General features: G+C 41.6%; 1 protein-coding gene across 7 annotated transcripts in view; it reads right to left on the reverse strand.

Annotated features, from left to right (window-relative positions):
• The window catches only part of LOC138912316 (scavenger receptor class B member 1), a 472,662-nt gene that overhangs the window by 360,580 nt on the left and 85,426 nt on the right, over positions 1–26,656 (reverse strand). For all 7 annotated transcript variants that reach the window (XM_070212707.1, XM_070212704.1, XM_070212706.1 and 4 more), the window contains exon 2: positions 24,355–24,446. In XM_070212707.1, coding sequence (XP_070068808.1) covers positions 24,355–24,446 — 92 coding nt within the window. The remainder of the gene's footprint in view (positions 1–24,354; positions 24,447–26,656) is intronic.

Below are 26,656 nucleotides of genomic sequence, written 5' to 3' on the forward strand. Positions count from 1 at the left end.
TACTGCAGCCTCCCACAGCCCGCCGAACGATGGAGCTCGGGGCGGTATGAACTTAAAATCCACCTGTCTCTGATTGCAATGGTTGATGATCTGGGCTTGTGCCTTATCCGTGAAGATCGCTTCTTCTAAGGCCTTTAGTTTATTGTTGGCGCCGACGAAGTTGGTTGCATTATCGCAATGGATGGTCTGACACCTTCCACGTCGACTCAAGAACCGTCGAAGAGCACCTAAGAATGCATCTGTTGTTAGGTCGCTTACCAACTCTAGATGTACTGCCTTCGTAGCGAAACAGCAGAAAACTGCAATATACGCCTTGTCTGGTCTCTTTCCACGGAGTTTATGGTGAATCCAAATTGGCCCGCAGTAATCAACACCAGAATTAAAGAATGGTCGAGCTTGTGTTACTCGGTCGACTGGCAGATTGCCCATGATTTGTCGCATTAGTTTGGGCCGTGCCTTTGTACACTTGACACAACAATGTATAATGCTCCTCGCCATTGTTTTATCATTGATAATCCAATATTGCTGTCTGGCAATGGCTCTTAACGCCTGAGCACCGCAATGCATGTTCTCTTCATGCATTTCTCGCAAGAGCATTCTTACTATTGGATCATTGTAAGGAAGCAAGATTTGATGCTTTGCGTTATACGGGAGTTTAGATTCTTCTAATCTCCCTCCGACTCTGATGAGGCTATCCTTGCCGATCATGGGAAATAGTGAGACGAGAGCGCTCTTTTTGTCCACGGCCTTGTGGGCAACAAGTTGCTTGTACTCACATGCGAAGTCAATTTTCTGAATGGTGCGCAGTATGATAGTACGAGCGTAAGTTAGTTCACCAATGCATAGGGTGGTTGTACTTGACCTGTTTCTTTTGTAACAGAAACGCATCATATATGCCACAATTCTTTGTAGCTTTCGAAAACTATTGCTATGCTTGCAATTATAGAGTTCTTCCCCTGTCTGACCCTGACATGCTGGAAGACTCACTTGTTTTGTTCGCCGTTCAAGATCACTTAGACCGATTATGGGCCTCTTGATCCATTTGTCACTTGCACCGTGTAGAAAAAGTGGTCCATACAGCCAGAGGGTATGTTCTGATAATTTGCTGGCTGCAATTCCTCTTGATAGCACATCTGCTGGATTGTTTGCCGAGGACACGTGTCGCCACTGAGATGGATCTGAGACAGCTTGGATTTTTGCTATCCGATTCGAGACGAACGTGTGGTATGCGGCCGACGATGCGTTTATCCAGGACAAAACTACAGTTGAGTCAGTCCAGAAGTATCCAGACGCCTTCTCGATCGGTAATCGCAAATCCTTTCTTACTCTGTGTGTTAGTTCCGCGCCCAACAGCGCAGCACATAGTTCAAGGCGGGGCAAAGTTTCTTTCGCGGATGGAGCCACTCGTGACTTGGAGCAAAGAAGTCGTACCGAAATTTGATTGTTTTTGTAGGTAGCTCTTATATACACTGCTGCTCCGTATGCACGCTCTGATGCATCCACAAATGTGTGTACTTCTTGATGGACTGGAACCTTTCCATTATAGATGTGCCTAGGAATTTGCATACTGTTTAATGCTTGGAGATCCGATCGATAGTTCTTCCAATCATTTTGAAGTTCTTGAGGGAGCTCATCGTCCCAACTCAGGTTCAGCGCCCAAAGCGTTTGCATAAATATTTTTGCCTTTACTACCACGGGGGCAAATAATCCAAGTGGGTCAAAAATTTGTGCTGACTCGGAACTTACCACGCGTTTGGTGATGATTGACGCCTCGCTTTTCTGGGATCGCCCACACAGTTGATCCCTTTGTGGCATCCATACCAAACCCAACGTCTTGACACTGTAGTGTTTCAATGTTTCGTCTAGCTTGACGGTTTTGATGGTGTCTGCTTCGGGAACGTCTGTTAGAATTTGCCCATTATTGGAGCACCATTTTCGGAGCTTGAAACCGGATGGTAACAGTATTTTATTTAATTCCTTTTGAATTTGGACTGCTTCCGCAACGCTGTTTGCTCCAGTGAGACAGTCATCTACGTAGAAATCGTGCTTTAGAACAGACGATCCAACCGGGAATTGATCCTTTGCCTTCTCGGACAAGTAATCTAAGCATTTTGTTGCTAGGAATGGGGCTGACGTTGTACCGTATGTTACGGTTTTGAGCCGATAATATTTAAGATCATCTGATGGATTCCTTCTCCAGACGATTAGTTGATGATATTGATCGTCAGGGTGTATCCACACCTGCCGATACATTTTCTCTATGTCCGCTGTAAACACGTATTTATGAGTGCGGAAGCGTAATAGAATTGCAAATAGCTCGCTTTGCACCGTGGGTCCAGCATAGAGTATGTCGTTCAAAGACTTGTTGCTGGTGGTTTTGCATGAAGCGTCGAATACTACCCTCAACTTTGTTGTACTGCTTTCCGGCTTTAGCACACAGTGGTGTGGAATGAAGTAGTGATTAGCGGGTATATCTGTTTGATGCACTTGTTTCATGTGTCCGAGTGCTTTGTATTCATCCATAAAGTCCACGTAGCCTTTCCAGACTTCAGGTGACGTTCTTCTTTCTAGAGCCAGAAATCTATTCGTGGCTGTTTTCTGTGATGCCCCCAGGGCTGAAGACTGTTCAGAAAATGGGAGTTTCCCAACAAATTTGCCATCCTTTGCCACTCCCAAGTTTCCTACGAAGTGCATTTCGCAATGAGCTTCTATTGGTGATCGATGCCTTTCCTCGGTTTCAAGATTTTCTAGAGTCCAGAATCGTTCCAATAGTGTGTCAACTTCTTCGTCTGTAGCTGCGGCGGCACAAACCGCCGCTGAATCGTGATCCGAGGAGATCCGTCCGGCAATGATCCATCCCAGTTTTGTATTCTGAAGAACTGGTCCTCCTGTCTTTAGTATAGACTGGTTTGGCAGCAGCAATGAATAGTAGTGCTCTGCTCCGATAAGCATGTCAATCTTTCCTGGCTTATCGAAATTTGGATCGGCTAGAGCTATGTTGCTTGGGATTTGTAGGCTTGCCGAATTTAACTGATGCGCCGGTTGATCAGCTATTATGTGTGGTAGGACAAAGGCTTCAACTTCTTGTGTGAAGGCGTTATGCATTGATTTTATTTGAACGTTTGCTCTTGCTCTACTGGTTTTTGGATTGCCTCCAATGCCCTCGATCCGTAGAGAAGTTCCATGAAGTTTCAGTGATAGTGCTGAAGCCATTCGTTCGGAAATCAGATTTATTTGTGATCCTGAATCTAGCAGCGCTCTGAAGGTAGCAACTTGACCATTGCTAGCCTTCACTGATACTTTGACTGTGGCCAGCAAGTTATAATTCTTGTTGCTTGCTGCACCTACAGTAGGTGAATGTTGATTGGATGATGCACCTGATGTGGTTTCCAGATGCAACAAAGTATGATGTTTCTTGTCGCACTTAAAACACGGTCGACCACGGCAATCCTTTGCCTTATGGCCATTGCTGAAGCAGTTGACACACAGTCTTTGTTTTTGTACCCAATTAACTCGTTCGGGTATTGTTTTGCTGCGGAAGTCATCGCATTTATAGAGCCAGTGATTCCTTTTGCAAAATTGACAGCATGGTCCTTTTCCAGTACTGGCTGATGAGCATGTAGGACCCTTCTGTTCCTTTCTTGATTGTTGTCCCTTTTTTCCTGTTCCAAGAACTCGGATGCGCTGGTCCAGAAAGCTGAGCAGTGTGTCGAGACCCTGTAACTCTCGGGACCCATCTAACGACTGCTCGTATAGGGCTCTGCTTGCAAGATCCAATTTTTGCTTGATGATGGCAATCAATATTGTATCCCAACTTGATACATCGATGCCCAGTCCCTTTAATGATGCTAGAGACTCGATAGTTGTAATGTACAACTCTTTTAATGACCTTGGATCGTCACTAACTGTGTTTTGATGCAGGAAACGATTGAGAATCGTGTCTGCCACATGTCGGGGATTGTTGTAGGAATCGACTAATATACCCCAGGCGCTGAGGTAATTTTCTTCCTTAAGATCGATATGTCTTATCAATCTTTCAGCCTCTCCAGTTACGGTGGTTTTTAGGTACCACATTTTCCGTACCGTCGGCATGTTAGTATCATGGACCATGCATTTAAATAAGTCAAAAAACTGAGTCCATTTGAGTAGATCCCCATCGAATTTGGGGATGCTGACTCTGGGCAAATGCATATCTTCATTGCTCGAGGAGTTTGATTTTGCTCCTAAGATATCTTGAATTTCCTTTTCAAGTTTCAGGAAGGATTTCATGTCATATCCTCCTTTGCTTGGATCGTCGTATTCTTCATGTACCGAGAAATGGATCTCTTGCGTTTGCGCCCATAGTGATTTTATCAAATCACTTGTTACGCTCTTTCCCGTACCTGAATACTCTTTCAGAGCGCGCCTGATAGAATCTGATATTGCCTTTTGTCGACGACATGCAGATATTAGTTTCTGGAACCCTATCGTGGGATGCTGAATGCTTGCAGGGTTACCAGTTGGGTCTGGAATTACCTCGGCTTGGCTTGTTGATTGGTCCATGCCGTCCCGTATGATAGCTCGATATTTGTCGTATGACTCACGACAGTCGTTATAGAACTTCATGTATAACGTAGTTCTATTCTTTTGAGGAATCTTGAGATCATTCGTTGTGAATCGATTCCAAGCGTCATCGAGAATGGTTAGTCTATTTTCATAATAGTTCGGACTTGACTTCCTCTCCGATGAATCTTTCTTGAAGTTGATGATGAATTTAGAGATTTCTTGACTGATCTCCTCTTGCACGTCTAGTACTTCTTTGACGGCTTGCTCATCCATGTCACTCATCTTTATTATCTTGTGTTAAAACTTCTGACCCGTTGGGAGTGTTTTATTTGCTTGTATAGCTGGATACGCTCCTATTCGCAACCGAAATGATCTAAGAAGCTTTTAACACTTATGAATGATTTGGGTGAATTTGATGACAGCAACTGTGGTGCTGAGTTCTCGTATTCTGTGAATGTTTGATTCTGGTTTCAAAGTGTCGCCTGTTGACAACTTCGAGAATGTGTCCGGGATTGGATGATCTAAATCCGTTTACCGGGATCACAAAAAAAAACCGATTTTATCAAATCGTTGACGGAGCTGGTCGCCTTGTTGACCAGTCTTCCAACTTCCTGAGTCGACTTTACTCAGGTGTCCTTAATCTGTCGCCTTGTTGACGACTTGGGCAAAAGGACTTGTATGGAAGATATCTCCAACGTTGTGTTCTATGGTGTGATCTCTTGGTGAAATCACGTCGGGGTCACCAAAATGTTTATTGATTGGCTTAGGTGCCTGGCATACAGTACATAAACTGTCTGCCTAAAGTCGTCGCAACTAGAACTTGAACCAGTTGGACTAAGGATTGCATATGAGGATCTGAAGACTAGAGCGACAGCCTCTGTTGAATGCAGAATGAGTACAACTTGATTGTAGGAGTCAAAATTGTTACTGATTTTATTGTATAAACTTAACGGTAGGTAAAAAGTGCATAGGTTAACAGAATAGGTATAAAGCAAAGGTGTCGGTTATTATGCATTATGCAAGCCCGGATAGTTACAATTCAGCAGAATAAGCTTGTGCCAATAAGTGGGTCATTGATAATGTTGCTGATGGCTTGACCCGATATATGATACTTCAGAGCGCTGACTTATAACTATTGCTGCGACTGAACAGAAATATTATATTAGACAGTCAATCAAAATGTGTAGCATTACGACCGGAGCCGATCACTTACCCAAAATATCCAACGTTGAAAGCGCTTTCAATATGTTGTATTATTGGATGTAATTTTGTTTATAAATTTGAAAACTGCATTTCAATTGACTGAATGTAAAGATAAATTAGGGAAAAACACTTCCAGGGGCTTAAACACTTGCTCTCATGACGAGATTTGCTTACTGCATATCGAATTTGATTACACTAGGATTTAAGGTAATTTGCGTTAACTGCTTATTTGATATTTATGTTTTAATTAATTTAGCGATAAAGAAATGTAATTTAAATTACGAATAGGAATTTAGTTGATAAGAATTTAACTGATTTAAATTTAAATTGTGTTGGTAAAACTAGACTGGATCACAAAGTGGGTGTTGCAGGCTTGGGCCTGCCCACTTGCGCACTTTCAGCAGAGGGCTGCACTATGTAGGTATATGAGACACAGGGTGCACTATGTTGTTGGCACTGACGTGCATGAATTTGTACGGAATTGTTTGGACCAGAATTCACACGAATTTTCAGCGTGGACGCTAGGTGGCAACGCTGGTTGAAATTTTCACAGTTTTCTTGATTAGATTTGTTCACTTTCTTGATTAGACTTCTGTTTGATGCTCTATGATGAATGTGGAGAGCTGATGAAAATCTTGACAATCCTGTGGCGTTGGTGGTAGAAGGAGTAAACTCGACTTCAATTTTCCACGATGCAGATGAAAATCTGGGAGGAAAATTTTCCTGGGCCGTAAGCCACGTGAAGGAGTAAACTCGACTTCAATTTTCCAAGATGCAGATGAAAATCTGGGAGGAAAATTTCCCCGGGCCGTCAGCCACGTGAAGGAGTAAACTCGACTTCAATTTTCCAAGATGCAGATGAAAATCTGGGAGGAAAATTTCCCCGGGCCGTCAGCCACGTGAAGGAGTAAACTCGACTTCCAGGAATTTTCTTCCTTTAATCAACAGGAACTCACTGGTAAAAGAAAACCTTATAAAAGGCTGAGGATGTCTGATATTTTCCACGATTTGGTTTGGGTAGATCTCTGGGTTTAAATAAAATACGCTCAGGAGAGAACGATCTTCACACGGCCAAGGTTCAAAACGGAAAAACCGAATAATCGATATGCATCAGGCAGCCAGGCATGTTTATCGATAAAGTGTGGGACCAGAGTTGCTCAAAAAGTCTTTATCGAACACGTCTTTTCAGTGTTGTAAAAACCGAAATTATTTGAATTTAGCTCTGCCATTTTAATTCCTGGCGGCAATTTCAAAAACTGGCGGGAATTTTAAATTGAAGTGGGAAATTTAAAAATTGAAAATATTAACGACAAGCGCCCTACAAGAGCGATGCTTAGCTTCTCTGCGACGTAGGCAAAATCCTCTGTCTTGAGGCGGTAAATCCACTTCTTCCCCATTCTGCTTTACGTTGCTTTCACTGCTGGGACAATCACGTTTTGGGCGCCAGATGTGACGAACTTATTTTGTTAGGTCTGCTCGCTACGAGATTCGTGCGGCTAGCTCAGTAAGGTTGTGTGTTCGTCCCACCAAATGTATATATACGTGACCGCCCAGTAGATCAGTGAGAAAGCACACTGATGATGCCACTCGTGACCGTCGACGACTCCTGGTCGCCTTGAAAAACGGATCGCCTCTGGACCTCAGATACCGGTGTCTCAATCCGGAGATTCCTGGTGATCCAATCCCGAACGTCTCGACGTAGCGATCTTGCTCCTTGTAGGTTCCCACGGCGCTGCTTCCGGCGATTCGACTTGTTGTTGTTCACTTGTAGTTCACTGTACCTGCTGACTTGCACACTTTGATATCTGGACTAATCTTGATAGATTAACTCCTCGTGATCGACTGATCCAGCTGTCAGCGCCCGGCGGTTTTATATAGGGCCTCCGGGTACCGTTATTTCTCCTTTGCGCTCTGTCCGCGGCATCTCTCCACTTTGGGTCCAAAGTGAGTGGTTCCTGTTTGACCCACTTGTCCTCCACGCATGTCCTTCGCTTTTAGTTCTGCGTGTTGTTGCCATTCCGCTGATTCTGATGGTGCATGTGGCACTCCTGTGTGCCGCTCCGTTGCACTATGGGGCATTTGACCACTTTTGTTGGCCGAAATTAATAACTCGGTCATTTCAAAAGATATTGACATGAAACTTTACCAGTTGCCATTTCTTATCCCCCCGCATATTATATATGATAATCATCCGGATCGGAAAACGATATCATATAGCTGCCATAGAAACGATCAAATTAACTTTGCTGTTTTTGGAGATAAATGCACATAACTTTAGAAATAGCAATTATGTAAGTTTTTAAAACAATATTAACAGTTTTGTACAAATCGGACGACTATATCCCAAAGTTCTCAAAAAAAGGGGCAAATGAAAGAATTTACTTTACATTTGTACGACTTTTTGTTCAAGTTGTAGCGGAACTTTCGTTTTAAAGCCGCTAAAGTCCACTTAAGTTAGTCAATTACAAAGCTAAGTATTTCTACTATATTTTGATAATAATTTAAAGTCACGAAAGTCCTTACTTCCTTAGCCACCAGTGCAAACGATAGGAGTTTGTGAAATTTGAGGTTATGGTCTAAAAAATTAAATTACAGAAAAAGTGGCAATAAGTGGCGATTCTGACCATATACATTTTAACAACAATTAAATAATCTACAAATCCCAATAGGTTCCAGAAGTGGACTCCGCTGGACTCACTTTGTTGCTCCATTTGAAAATTAGTTTTCTTATAAAAATGTACTTGTTAGACCACTCCCTTTAACACTCATTTGTAAGAAAAAACCGTCTCATTTTTGTCGTCGAACCACACAACTACTTAGTAAATAGCATAATCCTTTAAATCCAATCCAAAAAGTTTACTTGGATTGCTTAAAAACTTAAATTTAAAGCACTTTAAAACTGCAAGCAAAAAGTCGAAATTCAACAGCTCGATAATTGCATATCGAACAGCTGATTTAACAGCTCCTACCTTAACAGAGGCTACCTCCATCGGATTTCTGTAAACGTAACATTGTTAAATGGTCTTTTGTTAACACATCCCTTTTTTTTTTTTTTTTTTTTTTTAATATGACTTAAAGAGTTTATTATGTTGATCAGCCAATTTAATGGCTATAAAACATAGATTACAAATAGGAACAAATAACGTGAGATCATAACAGGGTGGTGAATAACAAATTTTTATAACCTATACTACAAACTAAGACAACAATTTAACAACGCATTACTGCTTCAGGACTCGTGAGACGTGACGTCCTCTTGTCCAGAGATCGCCGGGATGCCTTCGCTTCAGCCTTCTCCTGTTCGTCGGGTTGGCCAAGGAAGCTGCTAGGTGGTTGGGGTGTCCTGTGAGGCGTTCGTTGTACCGACTCGAGTGCCGGTTAATCTGATCCCTGACCGAGGGCATGTGGAGATCGTTGGCTAGGTCTATGTTTCTGACGTACCACGGCGCATTCGTGATTGTTCGCAGCGCCCTATTTTGGACTCTTTGGACCTTCATGACGTTAGAGTCGGAAGCCATGCCCCAAAGTTGGATGCAGTACGTCATTGAGGGCACCACTATTGCTCTAAACAGCAACACTTTGTTGGCAAGGCTGAGCTTGCTCGTTGATTTGAGCATCCAGTTGAGCTTCCTTAGCTTAGCGCGACATGTAGCTGCAATTTTTGTGGTGTGCTGCTTCCAGGTGAGCCGTTTGTCCAGGATCAGACCCAGGTACTGCGCCTGAGGAGATTGTGGGATGGTGGTGTTAAGGAGCTCAACTGTTGGAAGGATCTGTCCTCTCAGGGTGAAGTTGCAGTGTTGAGACTTTCTGCCATTAATTGCAATGTTCCACCTGTTTGTCCACTTGCCGTAGGAGTCAAGAAATTCCTGGGTTATCCTTGATGCTTCAATACGGCAGGTGGAATTTACAAGGAAGGCAGTGTCGTCAGCGTAGGTGGCGAGAAGAGTGTCCGGTACATTGATAGACGGCAGATCAGAGGTGAACAGGGTGTATAAAACGGGGCCCAGGACGCTTCCCTGTGGAACGCCAGCACGAGCAAATCTTATGCTTGACCTTTCCCCTCTTACCTCGACCATGAAGCTACGATCAAGCAGGTAGGATTTGAGAACAAGGAATAGGCCTGTCGGGAGTAGGGTCTTCAACTTATGGAGTAGTCCTTCGTGCCATACACGGTCAAATGCTTCCTTGACGTCGAGGAAAATAGCAGAGCTGTATTGCTTATTCTCAAAAGCATTTAAGATGTGCTGGACAAGTCGATGTGCTTGCTCTGGGGTCCCATGATGATGCCTGAAACCAAACTGGTGGTCGGGAATGGCATCCTGCACGCTTCTTACTCCCAAAATTCTACTTAGAAATATTCTCTCGAATATTTTAGAGAACGTGGGTAGCAAGCTTATCGGTCGATATGACTCGACAAGATTCTCCGGTTTTCCTGGCTTTGGTATCATCGTTATCACAGCACACTTCCATTGAGAGGGGAAGTGGTGTATACGTAGCATTGAGTTGAAGAGGAGAACAAGGAACAGGATTCCCTTTTTAGGCAGAGCCTTGGCAATTCGGCTGTCTATGCCGTCGAAACCCGGCGCTTTACTGGGATGAAGCTTTTGTATGTGACCGCAGATTTCTTCTGGACTCACATGTAGGATCGGTAATGCTTCCGGAGAAGGAGCATTAAGAAAGGCCAGTGTTTCTTCAACGTCCTCGGGTCTCGCCAGGTCGAATGGCTGAAAACGTTTCTCGAGTTCGTCTGCAAAAGCCAAGGATATTTCGGGGTCGGACTTACACCATGTATCGTCAGCTTTCCTAATGGGGATCTTTCGGAGAGGCTGTCGTTTTATATTCCGCGTTAATTTCCAAAGGTTGAAGCCGTACGGTTTGGTGGTGTCCGCGTTGAGGAGCATATCATCGAAATATTCGCGCTTTGTTTTATGCAGAAGCTTTTTGAGTTCGTCCTCAGCACGGCGATAGGCTCTTTTGTCGACTTGATCTTGGGATCTCATATATATGCGACGTAGGGATCTTTTCAGCCTTACCAGGTCCATAACCTCAGGTTTTAAAGGAGCCTGAGGTCGGTTGGAGAGGTTTGAGACTTGACCATTGGTTGAGGACTCGGCAGCGATATGGATGTTCCGGGCAAACATCTCGACAGCGTCGTTTATGTCATCAGGAGAGCTTAACACCATATTCAGATTAACTAGCCGGTTTATTACTGCTTGGAAGCGTGGAATGTTCGCATTTCGAGGAAGGATGCGAGGCCTATGGCATATTTTTTGCGCAGCGACTCTGAATTTAATTATAACACATCCCCAAACAACATTTTTTGTTTCAACGACTTTTAAAAAATGGGTTTTGGCCAACCAAAGTGGTCAAATGCCCCATAGTGGCGTTGCTGAGATGTGGCACTTGACCTCCTAGTCCAAAGTCCTCGGCAGAGTCCAAAGTTCGGTGCCGTTCCGTTAATTCCTTTTGCACCCGGCATCTCGCTCTGCCAGAAAAGTCTCCACTCTCTCTCTTTCTCTGCCTTGTTCTCCCTAGTTATTCAACTCCTCACAAAGTTTTACTTTAAGTATAAGCACATGGGCGTATCCTACTAATCTTTGGTGGCTGAAATACCTGAATTTTAATCCCCCTCCAGCTTTTTACTTACGCCAATGTATAAATATGCTTAAAGCGAGGGTAACGTGTGCTAAAAAATAGTTATGAGTTACGCAAAATAGAGATAGGTTTGGGCACAGTTTGTGAATCGTCACCGTGAAGGAAGTAAAAAAATTCATTTTAAAAATTCCAAACAATTCAAAAACTTTTGATGATTGGCCTTAAAATTACGGACATAGGGTATCTGCGAGCAAACAAATCTTTACAGCCAAAATAAAAAGTAAACAATCGATTGTTATCTATTGCAATGAGATCGCTGTAAACTCCAGCTGCCAGCATTAACAGCTCTCTCACTCTCTCGCTCGCTTGTCGTTGTTCCTTTTTTTGGCGGTTACATACTTATCAAATAAAAACACCTCTTAACGAGGTAAAAAACTAGTGACAATCGCACCTTAAACGTACAAAAGTTCTGATATCAACTTTTGTGACGAAAAATGATTTTATATGCGACTAAATAAGTACGCTACCTAAAATTTACTCGTTCGGCTCGCTTTATCAAATATTTAATATCTACACGAAAGTTTTCTGTTGTAGCGTGCCGAATGAATAAATTTTAGGTAGCGTACTTATTTAGTCGCATCTAAAATCATTTTTCGTCACAAAATTTGATATCAGAACTTTTGTACGTTAAAGGTGCGATCGTCACTAGTTTTTTACCTCGTTAAGAAGTGTTTTTCTTTGATATCAGAAGTTTTTGTTTGTTTACTTTTGCTCTCATAGGTGCTAATATAAACATTTAAATTTAAATTGGTCATAAATCATAATTTTAAAACTATTTTATTTTAATGAATAAGGTTAAAAAGGCGTTGAAGTATTTCAAAATACCTTTTAAACGAGGTATAGCACATGTCTGTACCTTTAGTAGTGTAGAACTTACAAACTAACGAAATGTAGCTATTTTCAGCTTTTTCCCGCTAAAGTTGCGGCTTTTTCCAAGAGCCGTAGAACGAAAGATTCCTATATAGAACTCTTAAGCGCAAATTTACTGATTCCATGACCCTAAAATACAGTTCGGATACCCTCACACAAAATTCAATACTCAGGGAGCGTTAGTAGTTCGAGCTGGAAAAAGTGGCTATTTTCGTATAAAAATAACTTTTAAACGTGACTTTTTATAGTGATGTGTTATATACCGAAATTTAAGGAATCTCAAGGTCTATACAGTTTAAAGTTTTCAAAAAAATCGTTAGAGCCGTTTTTGAGAAAAAAAAAGTTTTAAAAAATTGTCTGTTGTTCATATCTTTTTAGCTATTACATTTACACAAATTGCATATAGAAGGCGTTAAGCATTTAAAAATATCTTTCAAACGAGATGCAGCACAAGTCTGTAGCTTTAGTAGTATAGAAGTTACGGCTTTCCGAATTTTAGCTATTTATAGCTGTTTTCCCGCTAAACTAGCGAGTTTTTCCAAAAGTGGCAGAACAAAAGTTTTTTATATCGATGTGATGAACTTTATATCAAATTTTCAAAACTTAAAAAAAATGTTTTGGACAAACTGACAAAAAGCATTAAATTTTCATTTTGGGAAGACGAAGAAAATTATATTATATTACTAGCAGGGTCTGTAGCCCGCAGCTTCGCCTGCGGAAATTAAAATTGAAAACAAGAGAGAACGCTATAGTCGAGTGCCTCGACTATTAGATACCCGTTACTCAGCTAAACAACTTAATAGAAATATGCCTTCTTATATGTTTTTCGCCGCTCGATTTTTACCCAGGGATCTCTTTCTAGAAGATGCTTTCTAGAACTTTCAATTCTGCCTAGCACATCTTCCGTCTCTCTCTAGCGCAGGTAAATGCACCTGTGAAAAACGTATACGAGCAAAAAGAGACAAAATGCGCGCCCCATTTCAAATAATTTAAAATTTGCATTAACATAATGTGAATTAGAGTGACCACAGAAAAAAAACGCAGATTTTTTCCAATGCCATTTCCTAGATGGCGCTAGTGTATATTGTATTGCGCCATCTACCGCCAGATATTGGTACTACTGGTCATGAAAGGCGGAAATGTAGGCGCTGGCCAGGTTTAAGCGTTTATTGGGTTTGTGGGCGTTAGAGTGGGCGTGGCAATTTTTTACTTGGCCAATCGATAGGTATTGACGAAGCGAATACATATCAGTTACTATTTTCATAATAGCTTCAAAACTGTGGGCGTTAAAGGGGGCTTGTGGGCGTTAGAGGGGGCGTGGCACCTTTTGGAAACAAACTTGCTCTGCGTAGGAGCTCCTAGAATATTCATGCTAAATGCCAATCTTCTAGCTTTCATAGTTTCCGAGATCTCAGCGTTCATACAGACAGACAGACAGACAGACAGATAGACGGACAGACAGACGGACAGACGGACATGGCTAGATCGACTCGGCTAGTGATCCTGATCAAGAATATATATACTTTATGGGGTCGGAAAGGCTTCCTTCTAGCTGTTACATACTTTTGCACGAATACAATATACCCTTTTACTCTACGAGTAACGGGTATATTTAAGCATTGCTTTATCTTTGGTACTTATTTTAAATTTAAAAAATTCCTAATTTTTATTCTATAAACTTTTTCCCTTGATATCCGTAAAAACAAAAATATTTTGTCCTTTGAAAACTACTTAAAACAAGAAAGGAAGTTAACTTCGGCCAGCCGAAGTTTATATACCCTTGCAGGTATGCATACCTAAAATGTTATTTTTACATTGTCAAAAATCAAAACGCCTACTTTCTACAAAGTTTCAATATTTTTTCTATTATTTTTTGATTATTCCTATGGGAGCCATAAGATATAGTGGTCCAATCCGTCTCGTTCCGACATATGTACTACCTGCAATAGAAAGAAGACTTTTAAGAAAGTTTCATCGCGATAGCTTTAAAACTGAGGGACTAGTTCGCATAGAAACGGACAGACGGACAGACGGACATGGCTAGATGGTCTCGGCTATTGATGCTGATCAAGAATATATATACTTTATGTGGTCGGAAACATCTGACTGAAATTATAATACCCTCTGCAAGGGTATAAAAACATGTGTCTTTTTTAAATATTTTTAAAATTTTTATGGATTGTTTGCATAAGTTAACAGATGGACAAAACATAAACAAACAGATTCCTCTTTCGAAACAAATCCTTACACATGTAATTAAATTCCCAATCCATTGCCATTAAAGCCTAGAAACATTATTTAAAAAAAATTTCTTTTTATTTAATTTACAAGCCCACAATTCAATACCAATGCACCAATTCGGATTTCGTGAAAAACACGGAACTATTGAACAAGTGAACCGGATAACCTCCGAGATACGAAATGCATTTGAAAGGCGAGAATATTGCTCCGCTGTCTTTTTGGATGTCGCACAGGCTTTCGACCGCGTGTGGCTGGACGGCTTAATTCATAAAATCAAACAACTTCCACAAAGCACTCATACAATTTTGGAGTCCTACCTACAAAAAAGAAGCTTCGCAGTGCGATGCAAAGATTTCATCTCTGATTATCATCCAATAAAAGCTGGAGTACCCCAAGGAAGTGTGCTTGGCCCGACATTGTATATTATTTATACTGCAGACCTCCCGACATCCACTCTTACAACAACCTCAACCTTCGCTGATGATACTGCCATCCTAAGTCGGTCTAATTGTCCTCTTAGAGCAACGCAACACCTAGCAGATCACCTCGTGCTTCTAGAACAATGGCTAGCAGACTGGCGCATAAACGTTAACGAACAAAAATGTAAACATGTTACTTTTACCCTAAACAGGCAAACCTGCCCTTTACTATCCCTGAACAACATTATTATGCCACAAACAACTGAAGTAACATATCTAGGAGTCCACCTGGATAGACGACTCACTTGGCGTAAACATATCGAAGCTAAGAGAAATTAGAATACAGCTTAACATAGAAGCGGACGCCCTGCCACGGCAGCAGCTACCAGAAACGTGCCGAAGACTGAAAAATAAGGAAACCGATCTGCAAGATCGAGCACAATGCCCCTGGATAAAGGAAATGCAAGGAAAGGTTACGCAGAATCCACAAAAATACCCCGATTATCTGATGGAAGCCAACCGGCTGTACCGACATATTTCACACAGGGCTGGCAACGAGGACGTAGTCGCCTGGAAGCTGTGCGTAGTACGCACTGCGTACCCATCGAGTCGAGAAAAAGGCTCATTTCGGAAAATCGCGACGTGCAAACGGCCGAACACCTGGGCAGTCGGAAAACGATTGCAAGAGTGGCAGGAAGATACCACTGGCCGGGTATGCATCGAGACGTACGGAAATATGTGCGGAACTGTGAAAGCTGCGTGAAGTACAAGCCTAACCAACTCCAGGAAGTCGAAAAAATGCTAACACAAATTCCGGAACTTGACCGTGCTGTCAACGACATCAGACGTATTTTTGTATCGCTCCGCCGAATGATTACAAAATATAGTGAAAATAACCGAATTTAATTCGCGAAAAGACGCTCTGGGTAGGCATGGGTACAAGTGATCGTGTTGCCCATGAAAATTTTAGATTAGTGTGATAAACGTGTCAGAGTGTAAGCTCTGAAACCTAAGTAAAATGAGCACAGCTCGGCAACAACAACAAGACGAACGTCGACTTTCGTCAATCAGAAACAACGCTTACTTTTGTATACGAGCTGATGAGATACCAAAGAAAACTGCAACATTGCAAGTGAACACAGCGAGAGCGCGCTCGCTCTCCCCTGCATTATTATGTGCAAGCGGCACAGCACCCAATGAGCCGTGGAGTGACCAATGCCCGTCCCCCGACCCCTACGACCTTACAAGCAATATTACCACAACTACCAGCACAATGCCCGTATTTACCACTGTGACTTCGACACTAACAAACACAACCAACACAACAACAACTACATCTACTGCAGTCACTCAGCGCCCGGCATCGTCAGTTCTGACCGGCAAGCTCCCCTTCCCCCAACAAAAACCTACGAAAAATGCTAACGAAACGTTAATACAAACTGGAATCGATCGCTATGTGCAAATAAAAAGAAAATTAAGCCCGCAATCTTCTAAAAAAACCAATGCATCAAAAGTATTAAAATCAAATACTACCACTGTCCCGAAAAATACGCTGACCAATAATAGATTTTCGATTCTTAGTGACACAGACGAAGATAATGCTGCCACTCAAACAACCACTGTTAAGAAACCAAGGCCACCACCCATATATGTTCGTCAAGGAAATTGTGCTGAGCTAGTCAAAAAAATAACTGACCTAATTGGAGCTAACAAGTTCTATGTCACTTCTATAAAAAGAGGTAACATAAATGAAACCAAAATTCAGGCAAACGATGAACAAGATTATCGATCAGTGGCCAAATACCTAGATGAGGGAAAAACCAATTACTATACCTATCAACTCAAAAGTAGCAAAGGCCTACAAGTAGTTATCAAAGGAATTGAATCTACAGTTCCAACCATTGAAATAATAGATGGGCTTAAAGAAAAGGGTTTTAATGCCAAAACGGCTATAAACATAATAATATTAATTAATACTTCCACAAAGCACGCATACAATTTTGGAGTCCTACCTACAAAAAAGAAGCTTCGCAGTGCGATGCAAAGATTTCATCTCTGATTATCATCCAATAAAAGCTGGAGTACCCCAAGGAAGTGTGATTGGGCCGACATTGTATATTATTTATACTGCAGACCTCCCGACATCCACTCTTACAACAACCTCAACCTTCGCCGATGATACTGCCATCCTAAGTCGGTCTAAATTTCCTCTTAGAGCAACGCAACACCTAGCAGATCACCTCGTGCTTCTAGAACAATGGCTAGCAGACTGGCGCATAAACGTTAACGAACAAAAATGTAAACATGTTACTTTTACCCTAAACAGGCAAACCTGCCCTTCACTATCCCTGAACAACATTATTATGCCACAAACAACTGAAGTAACATATCTAGGAGTCCACCTGGATAGACAACTCACTTGGCGTAAACATATCGAAGCTAAGAGAAATCATTTAAAATTTAAAGCCAGCAATCTACATTGGCTTATTAACGCCCGCTCGCCATTAAAATTAGAATACAAAATACTCTTGTATAATGCAGTCCTAAAACCAATTTGGACATGTGGGTCCGAGCTATGGGGAAACGCATGTGCCAGCAACTTAGAAATAATCCAGAGAGCTCAATCAAAGATACTGAGAACTATAACAGGAGCGCCGTGGTATATACGGAATGAAAATATTCATAAAGATCTAAACATAGGCTTAGTTAAAGACGAACTCGACAAAGCGAAAACAAAGAATAATCTCAAGCTCCAGGCCCATCCTAATGACCTTGCGCGGTCTCTAATCTGGACCACAAGCTATACACGACTCCGGCGAAGAGACCTCCCCACCCAGCAGCAATAGTTAGGGCCGTTATTCCAAAAAAAAAAACAAAAAAAATTATTAATTTGTAATTAATTAAAATATATAAACTAGATTAAGCTTTGCAAACTTGTCGTTAGTCTCTAAGAGAGAAGATTCGATAAATAAAATACCGTTTACAAAAAAAAAAAAAAAAAAACAAATTCCGGAGGAGCCATGGGCTACGGTATGCGCTGATTTTGTCGGCCCCTTGCCACGGTCAAAACACGGGAATTCGATGCTACTAGTCTTGGTGGATCGATTCTCATGCCCATGCGAAGGGCAACCACGGAAACCCTTCAAAAAGAAGAGGATCACCTGCGACGAGAGGAGCGGGTGAGGCTCAAATCCCACCGCCTCCAGATGACAAGGCAAGGGAAGGGCTTCATCCCGCTCGGGATGGCACCATCCACAAACCGCCCGAGGGACTGGCGGCAAATGTTTCTGGCGCGCCGAATAACCCACGGCCGGATGACGAGCGAGATAAGGCGCCAGGCGAAAGCCGAGGCCGCAGTCCAAAGGCTGCTCAAGACGGCCGAGGAAGAGGAGGCCCGCCTGTGGGATACTCAGCCAGCGCCACCACCACTGGCAACAACACCACCACCACCGCCGCCACCACCGGCAACAACACCATCGCCACCACCGGCAACAACACCACCACCACCGCCGGCAAAAACACCACCACCACCACCGCTGCAGTTGCAGCGTGAGCGACAGCCGGCATGGCGGATCGCAGAGGAGCGACGGGTAGTCGAGGCAGACGGCAGGACGTGGCACGAGGCGGCTGTGACGTGGAGATGGCCGGCACAGGAGAGGAAGAGGACGGCGGAAAGCGACGAGGCGCTGGAGAAGGAGGCATGGGAGTGGCCACCGGTGGCCCCGAAGCTCGCGCGGCAATCCTCGTGCCCCGAGGCTCGTGCCCCACCGGAGAGGCCGGAGCTGCAGCGGCTGCATTCCGCGAGAGGCGAGCCGTGGACGCCGATCACGGAGGAGGAGTGGCCACCGAGCGTGGCAACGGAGGCACGACGGCAACGAGGGAGAGCGCGGCAGAAGCGGTGGGCCAAGCTGGTCGTCGCTAACGGGGCCCGGTACCGCATCAAGGTGTCCGCGACCGGCGACGTCAGCGTTTACCGCGCTGAATAAAGGAGCCCCAGATTGGGGCTAGAACAAAAGCAAAAATAAGTTCTGGGACAGGCGAGAGTACGCGCGTCAACGTACGAGCAGGCGCAGCCAGCGCCAACAACAAACACGGCAACAACAACATCACGGCCAAATGCCTGCAATAACAAAACAAGCAGTAACGCCTACTGCAACACAAAAACAAAAAGGGGTTAACGACCTCTACGGCAGCCATGCCAGGAGCGGATCGAGGAGCGCGAAAAACAGGCGCGGGACACGGGGGCACTTGCAGCCGCAAGTTGTCTTCCGGGGTGCGCGGGGGCCAGGATCCGCACCCCGGAGCATCCAGGGGCATGCAAACATTCATCGCCATGGAGCTGCAAGAGGATAAAATGGTCATATGGCTGCAAAACGGATAACAACACAAAACACCATTTACCATTTTCAAAGCAACCACGCGGTAATGAAAAATCGGGATGGGGGGGCTACGATAGCGGAGGTCGATCGATAGTGCGATCGATAGGGAACACGATATGGAAAATACTATATTTTTCACAGTGGCCACACTATTGGTCACACTGCGACTGGAACGGAAAATGGCAACGGGAGGAGAAAGCACCTTCATCAACAAATTTCCGAGAAAGGGGGAGATGAGAGGAGTCGTAAAACTCCCCACAAATCTCGAGGCAGGAGAGCCCCTAGCAACAGCGAAGGCAGCGAGAATGCGGCAGACTCCAAGGGCATCCAGGTCCACCGGTAAATACTGGACCGTGGACCCAGCCAAAGCGGAGAGGCCGTGGAATAACGGTGCCGCGCTGGACCTTGGACCCACGCCGCCAAAGGGCAATGAGGTCGAACGGTAAAGCCGTGGACTTTGAACCGGCGCAAAGAGGATGCACCGTGAATTAAAGTGACATCTTGGACCTTGGACCCGATGCGTGCCGTGTGCAAAGGGAACTAACGGGACGCCCAGATCAAGATACCAGAGTCAAGAGGCTAGGCCAAGGCTAAGACTGCAACGGTGAGATCTGCAGGACACAGAGATTGGAGTGGGGACGAGTGCAGGACAGGAGCAGGGTCAAGAGAAGGACGAGCTACCGGCAAGGTGAGCGCGGATCAAGAGTTTGTGCCAGGCGTCGGGGTTAAGGTGAACTGACGATAAGACTGAATCCTCGGATTTGACCTACCGGGACATCTGTTTCTCAGGCTAGAGTCAGACCGACCTCAGGTAGCACGACGAAAAAGGTGATCCCAGGATCATGTGCAGACTTTTAAGTCCTACAAGCCGGGTGGAACTGGAAAGACGCCGTTGGAGAACGACGCCGCAGGAGTCCACAAGTAGCACAAAGGGAAACGAGAGCAGCCGCCGAGAAAAGCACGAAGTGAATCTTGAGCCAAGGAAGGCTCGTCGCCGACCAGGCGACCCGCAACAGCCAGCTGACGAAGAAACCAATTCCAGCGAAAAGAAAACCCAATAAAATGTTCCGATTTGTCCCAATTTGGGGGGACGAACACACAATATCTCTGATCTAGTCGTGGCGTTTACGTAGCGATCCAGCAGTTAAAAACAGTTCGTTACTTAATTTTAAATTCAATTTTTTCCAAATTTTAGTTAACATTTAGAAAAAAAACGTCGAATACTGAATTGCATCTGCGGCCATCGGTTCCTGAGAAAATCGCTTTTCTGAAACGCAAACTGAGGTTTCTTTTGATCGACTTAAGGTCATCGGCAGTGAACTAGCTCCTGACAAAATTGAATCAATCAGTAACCTGTTCGCAGACTCCGATTCCGATTTCAGCTATTCTTATCAACTAATCCACATGGACACTATATGCTGTCCTTTAACACTATGTCACATCAAAAATTTACCTCAATGGATGTTATATTTTTGAATGCGTTTCGAATTCTCAAGTCAAACTGCGTTTTCCAAAAAGATCACCGACGCAAGGATTCTTAGAATTAACTTTAAAGTTCGAAAAATGCAGAAATTCGCCAACTTTTCGGAGGTATCAGAGGGAATTCATAATTTGTTTTGATATTAAAGTTTTTAAAAGATACACTCTTTATCTTTTGATCTCTTTACTTAAAACAATTTTGGAATTTTTTTAAGCGAGAAATAAATGAATTGCAAATTAAATAAAACAAAGAAAAATTACTTCTTGAGGACTTTTACCAATTTGCCCAAAAGTATACTCTCTAAAATTGATGATAAATAAACAGAACTTTCAAGTGTTTTACACACGAATTTTATCTATTTTATAGAGCATACTTTATTTAAGCATTTTTCGAACTTTGAGGTCCTTTGAGGTCGATCTCAGGTGTTCCTCTGTGGCCACGATGGCACTTGCTGGCCTGGTCACAGGTCATGTGTATCGAAGGTTTGGGTAGTATACAGTACATAAACTGTCTACTGGTTAGGTGTCGCACCCAGCACTTGTAACTAGGTGGACGGCGGAGAGTGGTTCGCAAGATGAGTATCTGAAGACACAGCGATAGCCTGTGTTAATAGCGATGCACAGTGGCGCCTTGGGCCAAAAAACGTGCAATAAATCACTTTTTCGACTTTGTCCTAGAAAGTTGCGACCCATACCAATCGACAGGTAATTGATTGATAATTTTCAAATCAAAAAATTTTTGTAAAAGATATGCTTTTTCAAAGTTGAACAATTTTTCACTTAAAAAAAACACACCGTTTTTAGGTAATTTTTCGCACTTCCGGGGGGTTTTTCTTAAAAACTAGGCATCGAATCGCTTTGCTTCTTTTTTCAACGGATTGGTGTGTTAGTTAAGAGTAAAAAAAGTAAAACATATTGCAGTTTGCCATCCGCATCTCTTAGTTATGCGTTATTTGCGAAACGTCCATTTTTTCCATATTTTTCAACTTTGATGGAAAATAAAAAAAACTATTTAATACTATTTTTTTTATACTTCCGTAAAACGTTATTTGGACTTTCTTCTTGATATTACGAAAGTTGTAGCTGCATCCGCCTGCGTCCGCGGTTTTAAGAGCCAAAAAAGGGAAAAAAGTCATGGTCCAAGAAATTGCATATGGCGCAACCTTGTGAAAGATTTGTCCTCGATATAAGAAACTTTAGTTGTACCACTTTTGGAAAAACCCGCTAGTTTAGCGGGAAAACAGCTAAAATACGGAAGGCCCTAACTTCTAAACTAGTGAAGCTACAGACTTGTTTTTCTTGTTTAAAAGGTATTTTAAAATGCTTTAAGCGCCTCCTATATGTAATTTGTGTAACTGTAATATTTAAAAAGATATGCACAAAACACATTTTTTTAAAACTTTTTTTAAGTTTCTGTTATTTTTCTCAAAACGGCTCTAACGATTTCCTTTAAAACTTCAAACGTTTAAAAGTTATTCAGAAACGAAAATAGCAACTTTAGCCAGCTCAAAACAACTTACGCTGCCTAAGCATTGAATTTAGTATGTGCGAATCCAAACTGTATTCCAGGGTCATAGAATCACAACCTTGTCACAGAGTTAGAATCTAGTAATTTGAAAGTCTATTAGGTTTACCAAGTTTACCAAATTGTGACCATTATTTAAAAAAAAATGAAATATAAAAATTTGTATTTTTAAAAAAAACTTCATTTTTTTTTTTTTTGTTTTTTAGTTTTTAAAAATTAAAATTTAAAAAATAAAAAAAACAAAACAAAATTAAAAAAATTTTTTTTTTTTAAAACCCCAATTTTTTTTTATTTAATAATTTTTCAAAAATACAACACAAAAAAAGAAACTAAAAAAAACAAAAACTTTTCAAAAAAAGTTTTTTTTGTCGGAAAAAAATGGATTTGTTTTTAAATTCTGACTTTGCCGATTTGTAAGTACGCCTCTGCCACGCCCACTCCCTGTCCAAGCAATAATTTGAAAGGGTGATCAATTATCTATCAATTGCCGTTTACATCATTCAATTATCTTCACTGGTTCAAAAGTTATGATTTATTACCAAAAAAAAGTCAAAAGGCGCCACTGTGCGATGGTAGATGAGCAACAGACAGTGGTATTCTGAGATTGATACTGATTTTATTGAACAAACTTAACGGTAGTTATAGGTACACAGTGTTTCCGTTACGTTCATAACTCGCAGTGGGTTAAAGTGCTATATGCGGCGCTTATCATAGCTATTGCTCTATTTCCGAATTGTGGTGTCCTATATATTTGCTGCGTCGGCAGATTGATGACTGTTAAGCAAAATGACGCTCTGGTTGCCGAATTGCAGTATTGCTGTAGTGGCTGTACGTGTTATGACTGTTATAACTTCGATAATACTTATATTATGTATTTCGATGAGTCTTAAACATTCAATTTCGATTGAGTTCTCAATCTTAGAAGACAATTCGCACAAGGAAGTTAGGACGGAAGAATTAGCTGATTTAATTTTAACTCTCTTGAATAAAATTACGATTACGAATTACGATTCCAAAAAATTATGGTGTTAATATTTAGAGTCAAATGATTTGCGAATTCTCCAGGTCAAGGGAATTCACGAATTCGTTTTGGCGAATGATATGGGTATTTAAGCGGTTAAAGGTCTCCACTCAGAATAATTGGTATATTTACCTGCGAACTCTTCAGGTCAAATAATCCGTGAATTTCTCACGTCGAATGGCAAAAAGAGACATAACAGAAATTTATATTTTTATCGTTAAGTTAAAAAAGTAAGATCCATAAAACAAAAGAGAATGCTATAGTCGGGATGGTGTCCGGACTATCTAATACCCGTCACTCAGCTAAAGGGAGTGCAAGGAAGATATATACAATTTTCTGATTGCGCATAGTTTTTTAATCAATTGTCCGGTTTGAAAAATGTCTTCTTTATTTCGATAGGTATAAATATACACAACAAAATTGTATTTATAATTTTCGGAGATCTTCAAAGGTGTGGGACACATAAAATCGTTAGTGGGCGATTGTGGGCTTTAGAGGGGGCGTGGCGCTATGCTGAAATAAACTTACGCTGCGTAGGAAGCCCTTCTAGCTTTTGTAGTTTTCGAGATCTCAGCGTTTATTCATTCAGACAGACTGACAGACGGATAGACAGACATGGCTAGATCGACTCTGCTAGTGATCCTGATCAAGAATATATATGCGTTATGGGGTCGGAAACGCCTCTTTCTAGCTGTTACATACTTTTGCACGAATAAAATATAGCCCTTTACTCTACAAGTAACGGGTATAATTAAAAGACCGTATACACACGAGTGTCTTAAATATCAGATAACATTTACATTTTACTTTAGTACTATAACATTCGTGCACATTTTTTAATTAGCGAGTAACGGTTATAATTAAAAGACCGTATACACACGAGTGTCTTAAATATCAGATAACATTTACATTTTACTTTAGTACTATAACATTCGTGCAAATTTTTTAATTAGCGAATCACATGACAAAGGGTAAATACGCTGCTAAATGGGTGACACTTTATGATATCGGACTTACCCATTTAAATATTAAATCGTAGGGCTCAAAAACGTTCACCAGCGTAGCCGTTGCTATAGCCAAAAATCCGATCGCTAGCAGCAGAAATGCGCCTGCAAATAAGACACAAGAATAAAATAAAATGTTATCTAAACCAAAGTATTTTTCTTTTGCAAATGCGGATGGTCAAACGTGGTTTAAGGCATATAGTTTCATGGACAATATGTCTTAGAATGACCCGTTGATTACACTAGTTTACAAAATAATATTCTTGGTGTGCTTTCCAGCAATTGATGGAAAATTCTGTTAGTGTTGGACCCCTAGATCACGAAAATACCACTAATTTCTTTTCGATGGCACAGATTTTTTAAAGTTCGAAATGTTAAATTTCGCCTGTTTCCGTTTTATTTTAAAGTCAATAGGTCAGAGCTTAACTTTGCCATAGAGATCGATATGATTGGATAAGTAATGGCGGCAAAGCAGCTCGACAAACATGAAAAATGTGTTTTTCGGTCGACTGTAAGTCGTAAAAACTTGAAATAAATCCGTTGAAAAATCATAATGGGAACAAACTTCAAGATTACAACCTACTGAATAAAACAAGCTGAATATGGCCAAAATCCATTCAAAATTAAATTTATGGTGAATTTTTAAAGTTCGGATTTTTAAACTTTTTTTCGACAGAGTCCAAATTTAAGTTTTATCATAGGCGGCGTCATGTAAACAAAAATGATTGGTGATCGCAGCCCAGTCAAAAATAGCTAAATCAGATTTTTTAAAGCTAAAAAATTATAAAAGTGAATTTAATATTTGAAATTATTTAATTATCCAAATGGATATAAGTTGTTAAAAATACTTACAGTCATAATGCAGGAAATTTTATATTTTTTTTAGGAATTTTTAGAAAATAAATTCCTTTATATAGTTTTCTAGCTTTTAAATTTAGCTATTTTTTGACCCCGTTGCCGTTGCAATCTTTAAGTTTGTACCCAATTGGATTTTTCAACGGATTTATTTCCATTTTTCAAAAAAAGACCGAAATTTAACAATTCAAACTAAAAAAAATCTTTAAAAAAATTGTGCCATCGAAAAGAAATTAGTGGTATTTTCGTGATCTAGGGGTCCAGCACTAACAGAATTTGCCATCAATTGCTGGGGAGAATTTCGGCTGTAAACTAGTGTTATGCTTATAAAACAGCGGTCTGCTCACTCATACAATTTCATTATGTTTTATATTTGTGTGAGTAAATTGCACAGGGCAGCTCATTAGTCTTGTGTGCGGGCCGCTGTTCTACAGTATACGTAAGAGGCAGAGAATGAGCAGAACAATTTCCTATGCTCACTTAATAGGACGCTGCCGACCGCTGTTATAAAAGGGTGACAGGCCTGGACAACCAAAAACACGAAATTCTGTCGGCCTGTATAATTAAGCGGTAGGCTTACAAAATGTTCCCAAAACCGTTCCTTTCATTTTTCAACTAATTGAAAAGGGTATAAATAAACATTTAAATATCATACTAGCAATAAGCGACGTTGCCTACTTCTATTGGCTATAGATAGTAACAACGTTTTTTAATTTTTTAGAATTCTAATAAAATTTAAGCAAAATCCCACCTAATCTTAATGAGCGCCACAATAAAACCACCTGGAACGCACTAATATTCTAGTCAAAATCCCCCTAACCACGACTTACCTTACCTCGCACCGCCTTAACCCCAACATTACCTTACCTTAACCCCACCTATCGCCCATTGTAATCTTACCCTAGCCACATTTTTTTAGCACCTTAATACGCTTTTCACTATTTCCTCACCTTAACCCGTGTTACCATCCATAATCAACCTTCACGCCGAACGAACATCATTTTAACCACACCAGTATTTCCTCTCCTTAGCCAACCTTTACCTTTAACTGTGTGAGTTAACATGTTCCTAAAACTTCTTTATTGTGCACTTGTTCATTTTTGCTCTCTTGCTCTTTTTTGTTCAGTTTGGCTCTCTTATTTGATCTTTTTAGTTCACTTGCTTAGTTGCTCTCTTCCTGTTTTTGGCTCAAACGGTATTTTTTCACTATTTGGATACATTTTGTTTGCATACGGTTTTACAGTCAATCAGCAGTTTTCTCAGAGCCATTGAAAAAGTTAAGGACAGAGAAAGGCGACAAGTGAGCAAACTGAGTGAGTTAACTCGTTAAGAAAAAAGGAACAAGTGAGCATGGGCACCAAAATGAGCAGTTTTACCCAACACTACTGGAAATGGATCAGACGGTCAGCTGTGCCAATAAACCGGTTTAAGGCTGCGGTTGCTATTGCGGATAAAATTTA

This window comes from Drosophila takahashii, chromosome 2R, assembly GCF_030179915.1.
Source record: "Drosophila takahashii strain IR98-3 E-12201 chromosome 2R, DtakHiC1v2, whole genome shotgun sequence".
NCBI lineage: Eukaryota > Metazoa > Arthropoda > Insecta > Diptera > Drosophilidae > Drosophila > Drosophila takahashii.